At 48.3% G+C, this 17,775-nt stretch overlaps 8 protein-coding genes across 9 annotated transcripts; 4 read left to right on the top strand and 4 right to left on the bottom strand.

Annotated features, from left to right (window-relative positions):
- Positions 1–620: 620 nt before the first annotated feature.
- On the top strand, positions 621–1,776 carry ONS95_003645 (uncharacterized protein; the record flags this gene model as incomplete). The annotated part of the gene is made up of 2 exons (XM_058496965.1): positions 621–812; positions 892–1,776. 2 exons carry the CDS (start codon positions 621–623, stop codon positions 1,774–1,776), a joined length of 1,077 nt encoding a protein of 358 aa, XP_058352908.1.
- Positions 892–2,991, bottom strand: ONS95_003644 (uncharacterized protein). The gene is made up of 2 exons (XM_058496964.1): positions 2,651–2,991; positions 892–2,588 (listed from the first exon to the last, which is right to left on the bottom strand). The coding sequence occupies exons 1-2, from the start codon at positions 2,883–2,885 to the stop codon at positions 2,272–2,274; spliced, it is 552 nt and encodes a 183-aa protein (XP_058352907.1). The 5' UTR covers positions 2,886–2,991; the 3' UTR covers positions 892–2,271.
- A 2,947-nt stretch (positions 2,992–5,938) lies between these two features.
- Positions 5,939–6,565, bottom strand: ONS95_003643 (uncharacterized protein; the record flags this gene model as incomplete). The annotated part of the gene is made up of 1 exon (XM_058496963.1): positions 5,939–6,565. The coding sequence occupies one exon, from the start codon at positions 6,563–6,565 to the stop codon at positions 5,939–5,941; it is 627 nt and encodes a 208-aa protein (XP_058352906.1).
- A 430-nt stretch (positions 6,566–6,995) lies between these two features.
- ONS95_003642 (uncharacterized protein) lies at positions 6,996–8,192 on the bottom strand (the record flags this gene model as incomplete). The annotated part of the gene is made up of 1 exon (XM_058496962.1): positions 6,996–8,192. One exon carries the CDS (start codon positions 8,190–8,192, stop codon positions 6,996–6,998), a length of 1,197 nt encoding a protein of 398 aa, XP_058352905.1.
- Positions 8,193–8,570: 378 nt separating this feature from the next.
- ONS95_003641 (uncharacterized protein) lies at positions 8,571–9,921 on the top strand (the record flags this gene model as incomplete). Its single annotated transcript, XM_058496961.1, has 5 exons — positions 8,571–8,602; positions 8,743–8,832; positions 8,879–8,906; positions 8,953–9,355; positions 9,410–9,921. The coding sequence occupies 5 exons, from the start codon at positions 8,571–8,573 to the stop codon at positions 9,919–9,921; spliced, it is 1,065 nt and encodes a 354-aa protein (XP_058352904.1).
- A 342-nt stretch (positions 9,922–10,263) lies between these two features.
- On the top strand, positions 10,264–12,567 carry ONS95_003640 (uncharacterized protein; the record flags this gene model as incomplete). The annotated part of the gene is made up of 5 exons (XM_058496960.1): positions 10,264–10,350; positions 10,400–10,510; positions 10,554–10,858; positions 10,904–11,851; positions 11,898–12,567. 5 exons carry the CDS (start codon positions 10,264–10,266, stop codon positions 12,565–12,567), a joined length of 2,121 nt encoding a protein of 706 aa, XP_058352903.1.
- A 946-nt stretch (positions 12,568–13,513) lies between these two features.
- Positions 13,514–14,323, bottom strand: ONS95_003639 (uncharacterized protein; the record flags this gene model as incomplete). The annotated part of the gene is made up of 1 exon (XM_058496959.1): positions 13,514–14,323. The coding sequence occupies one exon, from the start codon at positions 14,321–14,323 to the stop codon at positions 13,514–13,516; it is 810 nt and encodes a 269-aa protein (XP_058352902.1).
- Positions 14,324–15,646: 1,323 nt separating this feature from the next.
- ONS95_003638 (uncharacterized protein) lies at positions 15,647–17,444 on the top strand. Of its 2 annotated transcripts, XM_058496958.1 has the most exons (4): positions 15,647–16,004; positions 16,232–16,772; positions 16,819–17,139; positions 17,186–17,444. In XM_058496958.1, exons 1-4 carry the CDS (start codon positions 15,948–15,950, stop codon positions 17,224–17,226), a joined length of 960 nt encoding a protein of 319 aa, XP_058352901.1. In that variant the 5' UTR covers positions 15,647–15,947; the 3' UTR covers positions 17,227–17,444. The 2 variants fall into 2 exon arrangements, with proteins under 2 accessions (XP_058352901.1, XP_058352900.1); XM_058496957.1 differs by having other exon boundaries at positions 15,647–16,772.
- Positions 17,445–17,775: the final 331 nt, after the last annotated feature.

Raw genomic sequence — 17,775 nt, 5'->3', positions numbered from 1 at the left:
GATGCGGCCCATAAATTCAAAACTATGCGAGCAAAGCGCGTAAGACGGGCAAAAACAAAGATAAGTTCTGAGCACGAGGCGATTATGAGGATCGTGAAAGAAGAAGACATTTTTTTCCTTTGTTTCCTCGGTGAAGCCTTGAGCACCCGGCCGGGGCAAGTATCAAACGGATCAAACAGAGGGAAAGAACGATGCAAACATGAAGAGTCGAAATGGATCATTCACCGTAACTTGCCAACGATGTATGCTGTCCGACCATGGTGCCGCAAACACCGAAGATTCCAGATTTCTGGCGTCCTCTTCCAGATCATCAAGATGCAGGACTCAGGACGAGATCTACGAGTAACTAGGTACCTAGGTAAGCTGTAAGATCTGAAGCTGGTGAAGCTGTTGGAAGCACATGAAAGCATGACTAAGCCTGGCTTTTCCGTCCCATCGGCGTTCACAAGCGAGTCTCCGATGCCTCGGCCAAATCGCGTCTTACGAAGCGTACATGTCAGCGCTCTTTTTCCATCTCAGCCCAGGAATAATCTACAAGCCATCCATCAACACTCCTTTTCTCTTCCTTCACAACACAACATACTTTCTGTTCATATCCTCGGTCACTTCCTTTAAAAACCATGGCGTCCGCAACGCGGTTACCCCTGAAATCCATAGCATTTACGACTGCGCTCGTAGTCTCAGCAGGCGCATCCAGAGTCAGCTTCAAGCAGCTCGCCCTCACCACTTTCACCGGACCAGGGAGTTATTCGCGGATAGTAGCAGCTCTGATCGTACTTGCGAACCTCAAGAATGTGCCGTTCGCATGGCATGTACGTATCTTGCCTTATCTTCGGCCTGCCCATTCCAACCCGATCCTCCAGAGCCAAACTAACATGTATTGGTATATAGTTCCGCGTCTTCAACGCCATCCTCAAACACTGCCTCTTCTCCCTCCCCAACATCCCACCCGCCCTCGCCCCCTCCACGCTCTTCCTCCCCGTAATAACAACCTCGCACTCTCCCCTCACAGAATGCGACTACAACTTCCACAAATCCAACAGCACATACTTCTCCGACCTCGACGTAACCCGCTCGCACCTCGTCTGCGCCCTCATCCAGCCCGGCATCAAAGCCCTCCAGCAAAATGCACAAACCAAACTCGTTCTCGACGCCCAGGGTAAACCTGTCCTGGGAAGATGGAGCATCATGCTCGGCGGCGTGATGTGCAGCTTCAAGCGCGAGATCGGCATGTACCAGGGCTTCGAGATGTGGAGTCGCCTACTGTGCTGGGACAGGAAGTGGATATACGTCGTTACGCATTTCGTGAAGAAGGGGACGGTGAAGCCAAGCGCATATATCCTTACAGATGGGAGCTGGTTTGGTGGAAAGGGGTATAAGACTGTGAAGGGGGACAGTAACAGTCAGGAGGTGGATGAGAAGGCCATTTTTGCGAGCGCGATTAGTAAATATGTTATTAAGTTGGGACGGTTGACGACGCATCCGGAGGTTTCGCTGAATGCTTCGGGATTGCTGCCACCCAAACCTGGCGGATGGGCGACGATGAGTGGGCCGTCCGGGGAGTCGACGCCGGAGACTTTGGAGGTTGAGGGAGAGGGCAGTGAGACGCCGGAGAGTGAGGGATCAGAGGGAGAGTGGGATTGGAAGAGGATTGAGAAGGAGAATAAAAGAGGTTTGAAGTTCGCAGAGCATTTTGCCGCGCTGGATGGATTGAATCAGGAGTTCACGGGAAGCAGGGAGGCGGCATTGGGAAAGTATAGAGACTTCTTGACGTAGATCAAGGGAGATGGATCTTTTTAAGTGTTAGAAGTGTTAGAGTAGAATGTTTAGAATAATTTGAGACACTCACAGAACCCCCGAGGTGGGCAGTGCCTTCCCAAGTGGGGTGCGTGACATCAGTGTGACTCGTTACAACACACTCACCAGTTGCAACTTTTCATTTTATGAGCACGAGCAACATGGAACAAGATTGTTATGCTTGACAATATTATTATTTTGGTGTTCAATAATGCTTATTCATATATTCACAATTTCTTTTTCCTCCCATATCCCTCTCCTATCCTCTACCCCAATACTGTACTGTACACTCAATCCGCTCGCTTCGCTTCACTTACAAAGCGAGAGCAGCGATGAGAGCAGCACCGGCCATAAGACCACCAACCTCCTTCTTGCTGGCAGCGTTGGTGTTTGTAGCTGGTGCGGAGCCAGTTGCGGAGGCAGCGCTGGATGCAGCACTGGCAGCCTGATTTCATTTCAATTAGCCAAAGATCTCTATATAGAAAAAAAGACATGTACTTGGTGTAAGAAGTCACTTACAGAGCTGGCAGCTGCAGATGCGGACGAAGCCACGGAAGAGAGGGAAGAGGCAGCGGAGTTTGCTGACGAAGCAGCTGAGGAGGCACTTGAGGCAGCTGAAGACGCCGCGGAAGTGACACTCTCAGATGCAGAGCTGGCCGCGCTGGACGCGGAAGACGCAGCTGATGTAGCGGCCGAAGAGGCTTGAGAGGCAGCAGAGGATGATCCGCCTGAAGATCCACCGGCACCTGAGGCGACGAGGGCGCAGATTTGGGAGGTGAGGGTTTGGGTCTCTGAAATCCATATATTAGCTTTTGCTTGTGACGAAATCAGGTGATTCAACCAGGTCACTTACTCAAGGCATCGTCAGAAGAGCAGCCGGAGATGACACAAGGAGTGGCAGCCTTGGTGATGGCAGCGTTGGCACTACCGCATTGGCATGCGTTGTCAGAGATGGTGCATCCGGCACCGGTGATGGCGGTGGCCAAGCAAGTTTGGGCGCAAGATGGGATTTGAGCAGTTAAGTCAGCGATTGACTGAGCAGAGACGGCGGTGGCCAAGATGGCGATGGTGGCAGTGGTGAACTTCATGTTGACGATTGTTCTTGTTTGTTTTGTTTGACTTCGGAAAGTAGCGAATGTGTGTAATTGGAATGCGAATTGACGGTAGATTTGCTTGATGAAATTTGTCAAAAGTTTTGCGTGATAGGATTCGAGAGGAGAGGGGGGAATTCGTTATTTATACGTGACGACGACTAACATGCTTCAGGTCAAGAAGGGGGAGCGTACACCCATGCTCGTCATGGCTGCCCACATCAGTGGCGTTGAACAGCTCCAGCAAAACCTGGAAGCTGCTTTCAGGCAGGTCCCGTCAATCATGTGGAGGAAGGGCCGGGTCTGGGCATGATCTTCTCTCCACAGTGAGGTGTCTCATACCGAGGTTGGCACTGGCATGACCGTTCTCCTCAAAAGTTGGAGATTGGCCTGGGGACGCCGGACAGACTTTACTGTAGAAGGGAAAGTTTGGTCATCCCAGCCCTTGGGCTAGTAACAAAGTAGCATAGATGCCGAGACAGCGGACCTTGGTTGAAAAACGGGATTGGAACTGCGAAAGATAATTGGGGGGAGCAAAGGGTTGTTGATTGACGAGGGAGTTCCCACTCCGACTAAATTCACCTGCGCTAGTCCTGTGTCGTGCCTTCCTACTGCGAAGTGTCGTCTGCACCTGCGCTACCGGTACAACATTCCGTTGCACAGTCCGGCGATTCCTGTGCCTTCGAAGCACAGCTGCTCCCTCTCCTCGCAACATCCCCTTTTCTTCAATACGACCTTCAGCAAGCCCAATTAAAAGAAGCAATGCTCGCATTGATGTTCAGATTTTGCACTTCCAGCTGAGGCCCATATCAGATATCATTTCATGCAAGGGTTCTTTTCCCAATTCCTGCGACCCCAAATCCCGGCAATTCCCTGGCCTATCAACCCAGAAGGGGATTTAAGGTTCAGTATCCCCAGCCAATCTCTGTGCCCCGCTGATCCAGTCAGGGGTAGCGAGGCTTGCCTTAACCTCATATGTGGCGGATCACGACGATCGACAGCAGGTTGCCGAGGTGAATCAAGGGGGGCTGGGAAGCTTGAAAGGGACTGGACAACATTTGAGCCATGCGAGCCATGCCATGTGAAGCCAAGCTTCGCTGCCACCTACAGTAAGCTTGTTGGGTGGGTTCTGGATGGATGAGCTGTGAGGTTTGTCAAGGTGCGGGGAAATATGCGGGGGTGAAGCTTGACGTGCATTTGGGTTATTGGATGAAGGATGTGACGGATGCTTCAACGGTTCACGTGAATACCGACTATGGGACGGAGCTTTTACTGGAAGTGTGTTGGATCAGAACGTTAAGCAGTGGAACTAAGGATGGACTTTCTCAAATCAAGTTCTGGTTGTTACCCACCGAGGCCACGACGTCGAGCTTGAAATCCGGGTAATGTTGCAGCGGCGTAAGCCTGCGCACGAAACTCTAATTTGAATATATTAATGATATCATGTGGGTATCTCTGAGCTCCTCGAACAGTAACCGGGGATATCTCACAGAAGTGTGTAAAAATTCAAGTCTAGATGGCGAAGTTCTCATTGCTCTTGATAAAACCATCTGTACACCCTTCATCTCAAGCTCTCCAGTCAAGATCTAGAGCTTCCTGCGCCAAGTGGCACCGTCAATTCCGTGCCTCACAAGCATCATAGTAGGGTAGTAGTGAGGATTTTGAAGCTGTGAGCGGTCCAGCGGCTGCAGGTACCAGAAGCTAAGAATTGAAAAGGTTGCTTGCAGCTGACGAGATGTGTCAAATGGCCCGTCTAGACTTCCTTTTTCAATGCTAGCTTTTTGGTTTATGGCCTGGGTTGGGTAAGATTTTGGGTATAGCAAGAGGCTGAGAATCGTAATACGAGATTGTTGTTCCTAAAATCTGGACCGGGCTTCCTTTCAACGTTGTGACATAGAATTAGAAGAAGGTAGGGAGTCTTGATTGCCAATTTTCACCTGTTTCCAAATTTCCGGAATATCATAGGGCTTGTAGTGGCTGCTTCATCACCCTATCTTACGCACTCTTGTTTCTACGTATTGTTGAGATTTCGTCTTGCTAATGCTGTCAACCGAACAACAGCAGTCTATTGGAAATTTCCTCACCATATAGAGAATTATCTCGCAAGATATAACACACTGTCCAGCCAAGTTTCCTCCAAGCAGCAGTCACATCTTATTGCTGCGAGGCACGATGCCCACGTGAGCTGAGGATAAACCTCTCCCGGTAGATACATTGGTAATTTAAGAGTCTGCTGGATCTTCTACCGATCACTTCTTTACCACAAGCTAGGCGTATATAGTCTCTAAGGTACACGTACACTAATAGGTACCTAGGTATGCCTCTCCATGTTACATGTCACGTGAAGTTATTGATTGTGACAGTGAGTTGATGTGTCTCTGTTTCCTGTCACTCCATTTCAGAAGTCTAGATTACAAAGTTCCCTTCTTGTTCCTCTGAACACAGAAATCCATGTTTTCGTTAACTCAATCAAGCGTTCGGGCCAGCTCTGTCTCATGGCTCTTCGCTTAGGGTAGTTTCACTTCATACCAAGGCTTGAATCACTCTTTATTCACCTACCGAGCGGTTTCCAATCCTTAGAAGCAGTTCCAGTGAATGAGTTCACTCACATCGCTTATTGCTGAGTTGGATTCTGCCTTTCTAAGTTCTATGAAATAAAAGCATGCACTCTTGACCGGTAAACTCCATTGCCTGCTTTCCCCTCCACGCCAAACGGCATACGAATATTGCTGTGCTGCAGCGTGAATTATCTATGCTCTACCCCACCGCAAGTATGAATATATCTCATCAGAAGTCTGGGCAATATCACCCACTGCCACCAAGTTTCCCGAGGCTGTCATCTGATGTTCACATGAAAGACTCCCGTCGTTGAACAGCCTTAGCAAGAGTGTCAGCTGACTACATGTGGTAGGTATAATTACCTCCACAGCATTGAGTCCATTAAATTTGGGTATGTCTATTAGCTCTATCAAATATAAGCGTACACGCACCATGTCTCTCCTTCTATTTCCCAAGGAAGCCAGCTCAAACTCTCAATCCCTGATTCTTTCTTAGAGCTCCTTCTCCTTCCACCTAACCTCAATCCCATTCGCGCTCCTTCCCGCTTCTTCTCCATCATCCTGCTTTAATTCCAGCCCTTTCTTCCCCACCCCATCCGAGTAATTCCTATGCATCAAGTACCTATTCTGCGCAACCCTCAACTTCTTCTCATTCACATCCTCCCTCCCACTCAACCGCGCATAACTCCTCGCCGTCCCCCAAACTTTCTCTCCGTTCCCACCATCCACCCAAACCCCTTCTCCCTCTCCCTCTTCCCCATCCTTCTTTCCCCAATTCTCATTCAAAACAAATCCCCCTCTCGTCTCAACCCTCCACAATAATCCCAACCAAGTCCCCTGCACCTCCCCATCCGGCTCACTCGCCCACGGACTCCACATGCCACTCGGTCTCTCAAACGCATCATTCGCGAGGGCTACGATCGCAGCATGGCTCCTTTTGTAGTCGAGCCAATTGGGGAGATTGCGGAAGAGGAGGGGGAAGGAGAGGGTTTCGAGGTGGTGAGAGGTGAGGCGGAGGGTTTGGAGAGATGAGGGAGGGAGGTAGAGCAGGATTTGGAGGAGGAGTTCGGTGGGGAGAGTTGTGAGTGTTGGAGGGGTATGTGGGGATGTGCTAGCCATGGGTGCAATCAAAGGTAGTTTGTTTGTGTACAAGGTGGAGGGTTGGCAGGTGGGATTTAGTAGTGAGTGAGAGTGGGAAATATGTATATGGTTGTTGAACCTTGAGTACACACAAGAGTCAATTGACCTCTAAGCAAGCTGCTTCGATCAAAGTGAAACCCAAAAAATGATTATAAGAGGAAGGAGACGAAGTTAAAAATTTGTTGTTCATGTACATGTTCATGGAAATGAGTACCTTGGCGGCTGATGTGAGCGTTCCAATTGCTTACTGTGGAACTCGGCTACGTAAACAGACGCCGATGAATGATAGTAAGCCAAGACTCAAATCCCTCAGGGTAACAACAATACCCGGAAGGCAAATATTGAATCGCATCAACCAAAGAATGCACGCAGATCACTAATCTGTGGGTATCATAACGCAACTGTGCAGTCACTTCCTCCGTAACAAGCCCTCTGCTTCTCTCTGCTCTTCCTCCCACCAGCTCTTAAACATGTTCAATCTCTCCGTCCGTTCACGCGCCATCCTCTTCCCAGGCGCGGTCTTCATCATACTTTCCAGCTTCACGAGCTTATCGTCAAAATGCTGAATAGTCTCCCCCATGTCCCTTGCGTTCTTCGCCCCTCCAAAGGTAAAAGTACGACCGATCCCAACAGCTCCTATGGCATCCAATCGATCCGCATCTTGCACAATAGCCAGCTCTGGATATTTGCCAATCATAGTCTCGACATGTCCTGGATCCTTGATCTCAGAAGAGTACGACACTGCAAGGACGATCCGCTGTACCTTGAGAGCTAGATCTTCAGGCGCACCAAAACCCAACAAGGTTGCCAAAACCAAGGTCTCTCCCTTCTGGCCTGGCTCCAAGTACTTCTTATCTCCGACGTCGTGCAGTAGAGCTGCGAGAGTAATGACATGTAGATCCAGCGAAGACTCCTTCTCGAATAATCCAGACTGCTCCTCTGCTTTGATGATCTCCGTGTATATCTTGTGCGCCAAGCCTACTACCCTCTTGATATGGTTGAAGTCGTGAGAGCCATCATACTTGCTCATATATTTCTCCACAAAAGCCGTCACCTTGGGTATCAAGGCAGCATTCGGAGGAACCTTCTTGGCTTTCTTGCGAGGCTTCTTTGGAGATGCTCTAGGTGAAGAGGTACTTGCTTGCATAGGATCATTGTCCAATTCTTCCTCCGAGTATTCTCTGAACTCCGGATATTTAGACCGTCTTCGCATCCCCAACTTCTGCCGCAGACGAGCCAGATTCCGCGGTTTGATCTCATACCCCTCAGCAAGCAACGCTCGCGCCATCTGGTCATCATTGAGATTCTTGTTGTAGTGATATATGATGCGTTCCTGCAGCTCCACCGATGCAGTCGTGCGAGTCTTCTTCCTTGGTACCTTCCATTGCGTCAGTCGTCTCGAAATTGTTCGTTCGCTGATATCCAGACCATGGTTTACGTTCAGCCGCCGGGCGATTTCAATGATGGGTACATCTTCGTCGATGAAGAGTCTCACGATCTCGTCTTTGTAGGGTTCGAGCGGTGTGGATTGGGGACGGCCTCGCTTCTTGGTGGACACTTCTGGCTCTGGACTGGAGCTGGAGAGGTCGCTGTCGCTGGCCGACATTGTGGTAGGATATTATGGCCTAGAGGTACTTATGGTCGGGAATTGCGTGGTTAAGAGTGAGGTTTGGGAATGCGCAAGAAACACACCGGAATGTCGATGTGCCATGCTGGTTACTCCGGGCCGCCGTAGGAGCTGTTTGCCTTGCACCAGGCCCCAAAGTCATTTACTCGTTCCAGACTTTCATACGTTCCAACTTTCATGATTGGTTTGAAGTACGAAAACGAACAACAAGACATGGAGCGTTTCAAGCGAACGCTTCAATCATCGAAGACCAGTTGTCCAAGGGCCCGGCATAGTTCTCCGCCGTAACCTTGTAGCCTCGGACCCTTGAGCCTATCATGTCATTTCCCCTCATTGCGTCAAGGTGGGGTAAGAAATATGTACTGGAGCCACCCCAGATTCTCACAAGAGTAAGAGAAATCGTTCTTCAGAATTATTGTTATTATAGAAATTAGGAGTTTTGTTCCAAGGAAACAGTCAAAATGTCAGATTCGGCAGGAAAAGCAGCTGGTCGACTCACGCAAATCAGCGACTTTCTCACCGGGAACAGGACTGCTACTACCATTCCATTTGACCCAAATTGCACTAAGTTCCCAGTTAGAAAGGATGTTCCCAGAAGAGAAGATGCACCGGAGGGAGCGTAAGTACCTCGGAAAGTCAGGTTGATGATTGCTAACACATTTAAGTGCATGGGTTTGGGGACAGAATGATTATGTGAGTTGAACTTTATTGAAGCATGTGATTATACTGACAAATATAGATTGGGAGAATTAATCTTCTCACGCCTACTCGAGTCCAAGCCGCATCAAAAGAGATCAAGAGTGGGGAAATCGTATCTCTCAATTTACCATTGAATGTCCCTGAAGTTCCAGCTTTCAACCGAGAGACTTTCCGGCACGAGATCAAGCCCATAGCCGAAGGTCTTGCATATGATGACAAGTACCAGTTGAACACCCAGTCTGGTACTCAGTGGGATGGTTTCAGACACATTGCTCATATGCCATCTGAGACATTTTACAATGGAACAAAGGGAAAGGATATTCAAGGAGAAGCTGCCGATCCTCAGAAATGCGGTATCCACCACTGGGCCGAGCATGGCATTGTTGGTCGCGGTATACTGATTGACTACTGGACATATGCCAATGAGAACGGAATTGTTTATGGTAACAAATTGGACTGTTTATAAGCACGAAATTCTGGCTGCTAACAAAGCTCAGATCCATATGACTACCATACAATCTCCTTTGCTGAGCTTCAAGCATGTGGCAGGTCTCAGGGAGTTGATATCAGACCTGCAGCGCAGGGAGGAGACATTCATATCGGCGACATCCTGTTCATCCGGTCCGGATTCGTCGCAACATATCACTCCAAATCCCCCGAAGCCCGTGCAGCAGCCGCCCTACGCCCTCACTCGGCCGGCAAAACCGACGGTCAACGATGGGCTGGAGTGAAACAAGAGACTGCTATGCTCGATTGGCTCCATGATTGTTACTTTGCAGCCGTTGCGGGTGATGCCCCTGCGTTCGAGGCATGGCCAAGTCAGGAAGAGTACATGCTCCATGAATACATTCTGGCTCTTTGGGGAATGCCCTTGGGTGAGATGTTTGACTTGGAAAAGCTGTCAAAGACTTGCAGGGAGAAGGGGAGATGGACGTTCTTTGTGACCAGTGCTCCGAATCACTGCGAGGGTGGTGTTTCCAGTCATGGAAACGCCTTGGCAGTTTTCTGAGAGCTTTTTTGACTAGTATTATAAGTGCAACTGTCATGGATGACAACAGATATCAATGTTCAGCAGGTTTCGCTAGCAAGAACAGGATATCCATCGTCCTCAAGATTTGCGATTTTAATAGCACTTGGTACGATAACCAGGTACATGATTTCTTCATTGTAGGGCGATTTCCATGCATGCTTACCGATTGGGTAATCCCCGAGTGGCTTGCATGCAGATGCATCATGAGTTCTCGGTGAGTGCTTTGGGAAGCGAGCACGTCTCGTCGCACCCCAGCCTCATTCTCAATCTCTCATCCAAAATCAAACAAACTTCAACGCGTAGCGCCAATTTCAAGGTAAAATGGACAATCAGCCTTTCGTAACGTTATCTACTGGCGGGATGCAACCTGCGTCACGATCGCCAAGTGAAAGTCTGTCAGACAGCAGTGTAGGAAACAGCAGACTCGATATTATTTGGAGATCTAACAAATGTGCAGGAGCAGCCAAAATCCAGCCCAGCGTCCTCGATTTCAGCGACGACACATGACACCAGCCGAACAAAATACCATATAAATGAGCTGAGTACATTTGTTCAGCGACTTGAAGCTGTGAGTACATATTCAATCTCAAATACCGATCTGACAGTTACAGGCTGCTACCAAGATCTTTCCCAATAAAGGACGTTCTCGCTACGAAAATGTCCAGGTCTTGCTCCTCAGATGGGAGCAGGATACGATGGGCGTTCAGTATGAGTTGGATGACCTGGCTGCTGCATTCGCTAAGGGCTATGGCTTCAAAACGGAGACTTGGTTGATCCCATCTACACAGCCTCATCTGGCTCTGATGGGCAAAGCATTCAATATAGTACAAGACTTTGGAGTGAAAGATAATCTACTCATCGTTTATTATGCCGGCCATGGTGGAATGAATAGTTCTCGGCAGCCACTGTGGACATGGTAAGATTTCCGCAATGTTACGTTCGACAAGCTTACAATCAACAGCACTGGCGACCCGAGCTCTCCATACTTGCAATGGTATGCTATCCAAACAATATTTGAACAAGCAGAAGCAGACGTACTCTTACTTCTCGATTGCTGCGCAGCAGCAAGCAGTGCTCCAGCGGACGGTCAATGTAACAGTGTGACGGAAACCATTGCAGCCTGCGGCTTCGAGACATGGGCTCCTCAACCTGGCCGACATTCATTCACCAACACGCTCATCGCAGTTTTAGATGACTGGCAGGACCGTTCAAGCTTTACAGCAGCAATGCTTCATTGCGAGATCCTGAATCGATTACGACATGAAAAGCCAGAGAGAAGACGCAACATTAAAAACTTCGAGTGTCGACGAACACCTGTTCATATTCTCAGTACGGTCGATGCGAGAGCAGGTAGTGTTGAGCTATGTCGTCGAAATGACCCCGAATATGTACCAGAAAGCCCCACAGGAAAGGGCAGAGAGGCAGATCTAGCAGATGCGGGATCCGCAATGGACATTGATTCCTCCGAACCAGCAGTGACCGCCAACAGAGACCAGCCCGCAGATCTGTATTCCCCGGACTCGTTAAACAAAATTCTCGCCACCGGCGAGACAGCTCTCCCGCACGTCCTCATCTCGCTGGCGCTTGAGGAGGAACAGCTACTTGACTTGGAACAATGCAGGAAATGGCTTCAACAGTTTCCCGCACTCGCTAAATATGCCCAAGTTCAGAGTATTTACAAAAGTAACTCAACATTGATGATCCTATCAGTTCCGGTGCTCATCTGGGACTGGCTCCCGGACAATCTGGCTTGTTCCTTTATTGGCTATGTTCATTCCACTAATCTTTTTGCCAATGACGCTGGCAAGTCGGCAAAATATTCAGAGGCTCTAAAATCATTCACTACTCCTTCAGTACAGCAACACGTTCCGGATTGGCAACCTGCGTGGTGTGGTCCATCTAAAGCATGGTATGTTTAAAATGACTAGCTCTAAGGGCTCACTGACGCTACGTAGGGTGCCCTTGTTAGAGCCTAGTTTGCTCAGCAAGCCTCCGCGGCCTCTTGATTCTTCTCCACATAGGCTACTGAGTCGACGAAACATTGTAGCGAAATCTGAAAAACCACCTCTCTTCTCGTCCTCCCCGCCCTCACCAGAACCAACACCAGAGACAACACCAGAAATTTTCGGCGGCTCACAATCTCCCAATACCAGCAGACGAAACAGCCTCAGCAGCTACGCACCTAGTTCCACCGTATTCACATCTCCAGACGATTATGAGCTTCTCTCCTCTATGGGAGACTCGACCGATGTCAGCAACTCGACTTTCAGTGATCCCTGGTACCCAATCTTCCCACATGATGACCATGCTGAGGGTGCCTCGGATTCCCCTCACATTGCCGCCTCGAAATCGGCAGCTACACTTCTGCGAAAACGAGATAAACCACTCCCACCCATCGTCGTCGACGATCCAAACGATACAGTTGCTATGAAACGAGCCAGGAATACCCTCGCGGCGAGGAAGTCTCGTCAGCGAAAAATGCAAAGTATACTGGAGCTGGAGGAGGATATCGCGAAGAAGACTGCTGAGCGCGATCACTGGAAGAAACTTGCTCTGGGGTTGTCTGATGAATCTCCGGCAGCGGGTGTCGATTCGCTGCGACGTTTAGCAGATACACCTTTGTAGATGTGCAAAGTCATATGTGTTTCGTGGTTCATTTACACAACAGTGCTGGTCTGGTATTCTTTTAAGTTAGTCGTATTAGGTCCTTATTCCTCGAATTGCGGATCGATTTGCTTCTGTTGTGTTGTTTTAATGTGTACTGGAATTCCAAGCGGCACTTCTCCAAGCGCGTATGGGCGAAACTAGCTCCTCCGTCAGGATATCCTTTTCACGAAGCTTCCCATACCACGGCGTAGCGCTACTCCAGAATAGCGAATAGGAATGATTATATATGTTGGTCATATGTATATCTTACCTAGGTCCTTTAGTTTTCTGTCTTGGCGTCTAAATACTTTCTCTGTTGGATGTTTACATGAAAAATTAAGCGATCATTCAAGTTCTCATTGGCCATGACCATGAATTAGCTAGCCATCAACAAATGCTAAATCGGCTGCCCTACTAGCACTGGGCTTAGCTTCCACGCTTCGATTATTACTTAAACTTGATTTATTTCTCATTGCTGACTGAATTTTACGACGGCAAAAGAAAAGCCTTGAAGTTTCCTACAGAGAACATTCCGATACAGCTACTATCACCACATCTGACAAGACCACTCACATAAGTCACCCTACTCCATGGCGGAACCATGCCTTCAAATATCACCTCAAATCAAAGCATACAATACACAACCTTCAAATTGGGACAGCGGGGCGTTGTGATCTTTTCCTTTCTCATCAGCATTTTCATTGTTGGACTGATAGTCTTGATCAACTGCTGCGGTCGCTCTAGGAATTGAAGGCCTCGCCAGTCTAGTGGTTGAATACTTATATTGTGGGGGTAGCACCTGTTCCGTTCATGATACGTCGCCCAATATGGAGCAATGGAAATGAAGGTGTCGATGAAAAGTCAGGTTTGAACTCTAGCCTGAGGAGCACTTGATAAGTCAGTGCTGGGGCCAGATCAACGAGTCTCAATTCTCAGAGCTCATGTCTGCGCTCACGGCCAGGAACATGAAATATTCTGCAAAAGCTGCTGCTTTGACCTCTGTCGAAGCTGTCCATGCTACCGATCTTTTTCTATTCCAAGTATCATGCTCCTCCTGCCACTTCCGTCTGCTGGCTCTGAAGTCAGTCTCGTCAAAAGCACCAGGCCATCCGCTATCCCTGTAGAGCTTTTTACGTGCCTCTCGCATGTACAGGCCGTCGTTGATTCCCAGCTGCGGCTGCCGCGGGCTCCTTGGAATCGGTCCATCGGCGGGGTCGACATAGCCGTTGATCAAATAGTCGAGGAACCCCGAAGGAGGTGCTGGCGGCTCAGAACTAATCTCACACACCTTCTTATTCCGCCAGGGAATCTCCTTCAAATTCTTTAGAAATCCTACCCAGCGGTTGAAAAATTCCTCAGGCGGAGAAGTCGGAAGGTCGAGATATGTATTTGTGTATCCACCTTCATTGTTCGGCCATTCTATAATGCTTTTGGTGCGCATATCGTAGATTATAGTCCCTCCGTGAGATGCTGTCGCAGGTGGGCATTTCGAGAGTCGGATCACCCAAGGAGCTAGGTCGTTTAGTCCGTCCCAAAGAACACGGCAAGCACCGCCCACATCACTCAAATAGCTATATGACTGTGTATAAGGAGATATTTCTCGTTCGCGGTCAAGATATGGAAGATATCGGATCAATGCACGGGCTTCTCCGTCTAGGCCAATATTCGCGAGTTCTTCCATCGGCAGGGCTTCATAAGGAGGAACTTTGATCTCTGAGCGATCGAGATATGCCATGGTAGCCAAAGTGTCATAGACTCTACTGATTCCTTCAATCAAAGATTCGTGGGCAGACTTCATGTATTCCTCTCGGCGAACAGCATATCATCCCTAAATCCAGTCTCACTCTGATATGGTTGATCTGAAGCTCGCTTAGTCCTGTCCCAAGGAACAGCCACCTCGAGATTGGGCTTTCTGCACCCCTTTCTCTTAGTCTTGCATGATGAGCCTATGAAATTATGAATTATATGTAATTAGATATCACAGCTGACATGACGAACTCACAAACAGGAAACGCTCCGTCGCAGACAGCTCCATTGGAAGCACATGTCAAACATTGACGAGGTGGGAATTCCGCGGTGGCCATGATGTATTGGAGGAGACAAGTAATTACGCTCAGAGTCCGAGTCAACAGGCGAGCTTGCATGGTGATATTTCGAAGCATGAGAGATGGGAACTTGGTGGTGGAATCTTATCATATGCCGAGGCGCTAGTCCCATTGTTGTCTCTTGGGGACCAGGGGTTATGGAAGGGCCGAACCAACTTCATGAGTACGTGATCCTCAATGTCATCTGTCAGAGTCGTTGCATGCATGAGCATTCGGAGATTGGCTTTGCTTCAAGTCCATATCCTTGAGATCTATTAATCGTGAGTTCTTTTAGTCTCATGCTTTACCCATATCATTGAAATAGTCGTTTTCTCCATGTCCTAGAAGTCTGGTTAGCTCAAAATTGCCATACTTCAGCACCGTAAAATGTAGGAATGCAATCTTGTAGGCATGCCAGACTATAAATATTGTTCAATGCTCCAACGGACCAGTGAGATATGTTTTCGAGCTTTTAGTCTGAGTGTCCGATGTTTACAACTTTTCGCTTATTTTGAAGAGAGCTCGCTCAGTTATGTGCCGAGTTATGTGAGACTTTGGACCGAGGTTTAGGAATGAATGGACTTTCTCAGTCATGTTCAATTATTCTTCAGAGCTCAAATACAAAACACTATGACCCTGTAGCTTATGACTAACAGCCATAGATGACTTCGCAATTTCTCATGTTTTTTGGGGCTGAATTACATTGCTCCCAGAATTTTAGCCAGGGATACCAGCGCTTCGGAATGCGGGAAACAGACCTTGAAGGGAAAATAATAATATGCTGTGAAACTTATGGGAAAAACTGTCTTCAAATATCCCTTTCCTTGAACTCTTGGTTCATAATGTTTACCGCTGAAGTATTGCACCACCTCGAGGTAGGTACGCAATCTCAGGAGGGAGGGTTTCACGTGACGACCATGAAAAACTATCTCCTTGAACAACACTTCCAATCCGCTTCTATCTGTATCCTCTTCCGCTGAATATAACATAGTACTGTACATTGACTTGTTGATCCAGTACATAACGCCACCATTTAATTACCGGGATGTACGCATCTTACTAGGAACGGCATTATCGTGGCGAATCAGACCCTGAAACAAGACATCTCCCGGCACGGCAAATGCTTGATCGAAACTAGTGCCGAGCAGGCTTGTTGCAGATCATTTGAAGAGAAGAGGTCTTCCGCAGCCCCATTCGAGATCTCTGTGAGCGCTTGCGCATGTGGCTGTGAGGAATAAACCCGCCTCCAATCAGTATGAAGCGCTGAGCCAACGGATGTGCACTCATGCTGGGTCAGTTCCGAAACGTGTGATAGCGACTTATCAGAAAGTGGTAGGCTTGTGAGATGCTTTTGGAGTATTGCCAGTGAGGATGAAGGCCCCAGGGTGTGCTGCGGTGATGCCGAAGAACTTTGTCCGATGACTTCAATTGGAGCAAAGTTATGGACGGCGATCTACCCCGTGCAGGGAGCTTCTGTTCTTAAGATCAGTACCTCTTCCTCCCTGATGCTCCCTTTTTCACCCAACCCTACCCACGTTCTTTAACATCAATCCAACCAGGTAGCTCTCCATCGGTGGCCTCGAATCAAGATGCTTCTTAACATTCTCGCCACGTTCCTTCTCCTAGGTTCTGCTACCGCTGCAACCTGCAATGGCCACTCCGACTTGTGTTCACGAAAGTACTCCAACGTCACACAAATCGGCGCACACGATTCTGCATTTGTTGGCATCTTGCCTACGGACAATCAATTCCTCTCCGTCACCGATCAACTTAACGGTGGAATCAGATATCTTCAAACACAATCTCATTTGAAGGATGGGGTCATCCAACTATGCCACACGAAATGCGAATTGAAGGACGCAGGACCACTCGTGGACTACTTGACTACTATCAAGACCTGGATGGACAGTAACCCGAACGAAGTGGTCACGGTGCTGCTAACGAACGGAGATGGAGTACCTGTCAGCCAATTCGGTGCAGACATGACAACGTCCGGGCTAGCTAGCTATGCATTTTCTCCCGGGAAACAACTTGCGATTGAGGACTGGCCAACTTTGCAGCAGCTCATTGATGCTAAGACTCGACTTGTCATGTTCATGGGTATGCGAACCACCTTTCTGGCAAAAAGCCTTCTAACACACTCCAGACTTCGGAGCCGATACTGCCACAGTTCCTTACATCCTAGACGAGTTCGCTTACTATTTCGAGACCGCCTTCGATGTAACCGACAACAACTTCCCTTCTTGTGATCTTGATAGACCTATGGGATCGGACGGCACTGGTCTGATGTATATTGTCAACCATTTCCTCGACCTCGACATTTTCGGTGTCTTGATTCCAGCTACCATCGAGTTACCGAGAACCAATGCCGCGACAGGTGATGGAAGTGTTGGCGCACAAGCTGATCTCTGTACGGCCAAATGGGGAAGGCGACCGAATGTTGTTCTCGTGGACTTCTTTGAGACTGGTAAGTGTATTGCTGAGAGCTGGAAACTCGCGCTTACTTCAATTAGGCGATGTCTTCAAGGCTCAAGATACTTTGAATGGGCTTTGAAAGTCGAAAGAAATAAATACAGTAAAAGGCTTTTTAATACAAGTCACAGAACCCAACCATACGGTGGTCTTGTGATTTTCAAATGCCTTCATGTAATCAGAGAGCAGGATTTCCAAGGTAGGTCTATTTTCGTGCAATCTGGTAATTCGAGTTTTCTCTGCCTTGGTGAAACTTCACACTCTCTTATATCTTATGAGCAAGTCCAACTTTATTCCGTTAAGTTTAGAGCATTATGGAATTTTTGCACTGTTATAATGCTTCCGCAGCACTAACCCTTTCCAATCCATATCTGCTTGAAGACGCTCGCTTAGAGTGGATGCAGATAAACAACACTTTGAAGCACAAAGTGCAACTGTTTAGCCACAGCAATTCTAGGAAGCCAGAAGCGCACAAAATTCATGTTTTAAAATGCCATTCGCCAAATGAAAATCGTCTTCCTCTTCTAGGTAATGATAGGAGTGGGTAGGTACCTTACCCCACTGTGTATTTAAGGTCACGTGTCGTCAGGGTCCCAGACCCATCCCTCTTGCCCGTTCTGATATTTTGATA

Source organism: Cadophora gregata, assembly GCF_030347475.1.
Source record: "Cadophora gregata isolate MNR1 chromosome Unknown scaffold_13, whole genome shotgun sequence".
In the NCBI taxonomy this organism is placed as follows: Eukaryota; Fungi; Ascomycota; class Leotiomycetes; order Helotiales; family Ploettnerulaceae; genus Cadophora; species Cadophora gregata.
The sequence above is the reverse complement of the archived record's forward strand: the minus strand, read 5'-3'. Positions and strand labels throughout refer to the sequence as shown.

What these genes read in the sequence shown, in the direction of transcription:
- ONS95_003644 (XM_058496964.1), bottom strand. Translation starts at nt 2,885, where the DNA reads ATGAAGTTCACCACTGCCACCATCGCCATCTTGGCCACCGCCGTCTCT. An exon ending in CTCTTCTGACGATGCCTTGA is followed by an intron (nt 2,589 to 2,650) that starts GTAAGTGACCTG and finishes TATGGATTTCAG; the next exon opens with AGACCCAAACCCTCACCTCC.
- ONS95_003638 (XM_058496958.1), top strand. Translation starts at nt 15,948, where the DNA reads ATGTGCACTCATGCTGGGTCAGTTCCGAAACGTGTGATAGCGACTTAT. An exon ending in TAGCGACTTATCAGAAAGTG is followed by an intron (nt 16,005 to 16,231) that starts GTAGGCTTGTGA and finishes CAATCCAACCAG; the next exon opens with GTAGCTCTCCATCGGTGGCC. An exon ending in TCGACTTGTCATGTTCATGG is followed by an intron (nt 16,773 to 16,818) that starts GTATGCGAACCA and finishes AACACACTCCAG; the next exon opens with ACTTCGGAGCCGATACTGCC.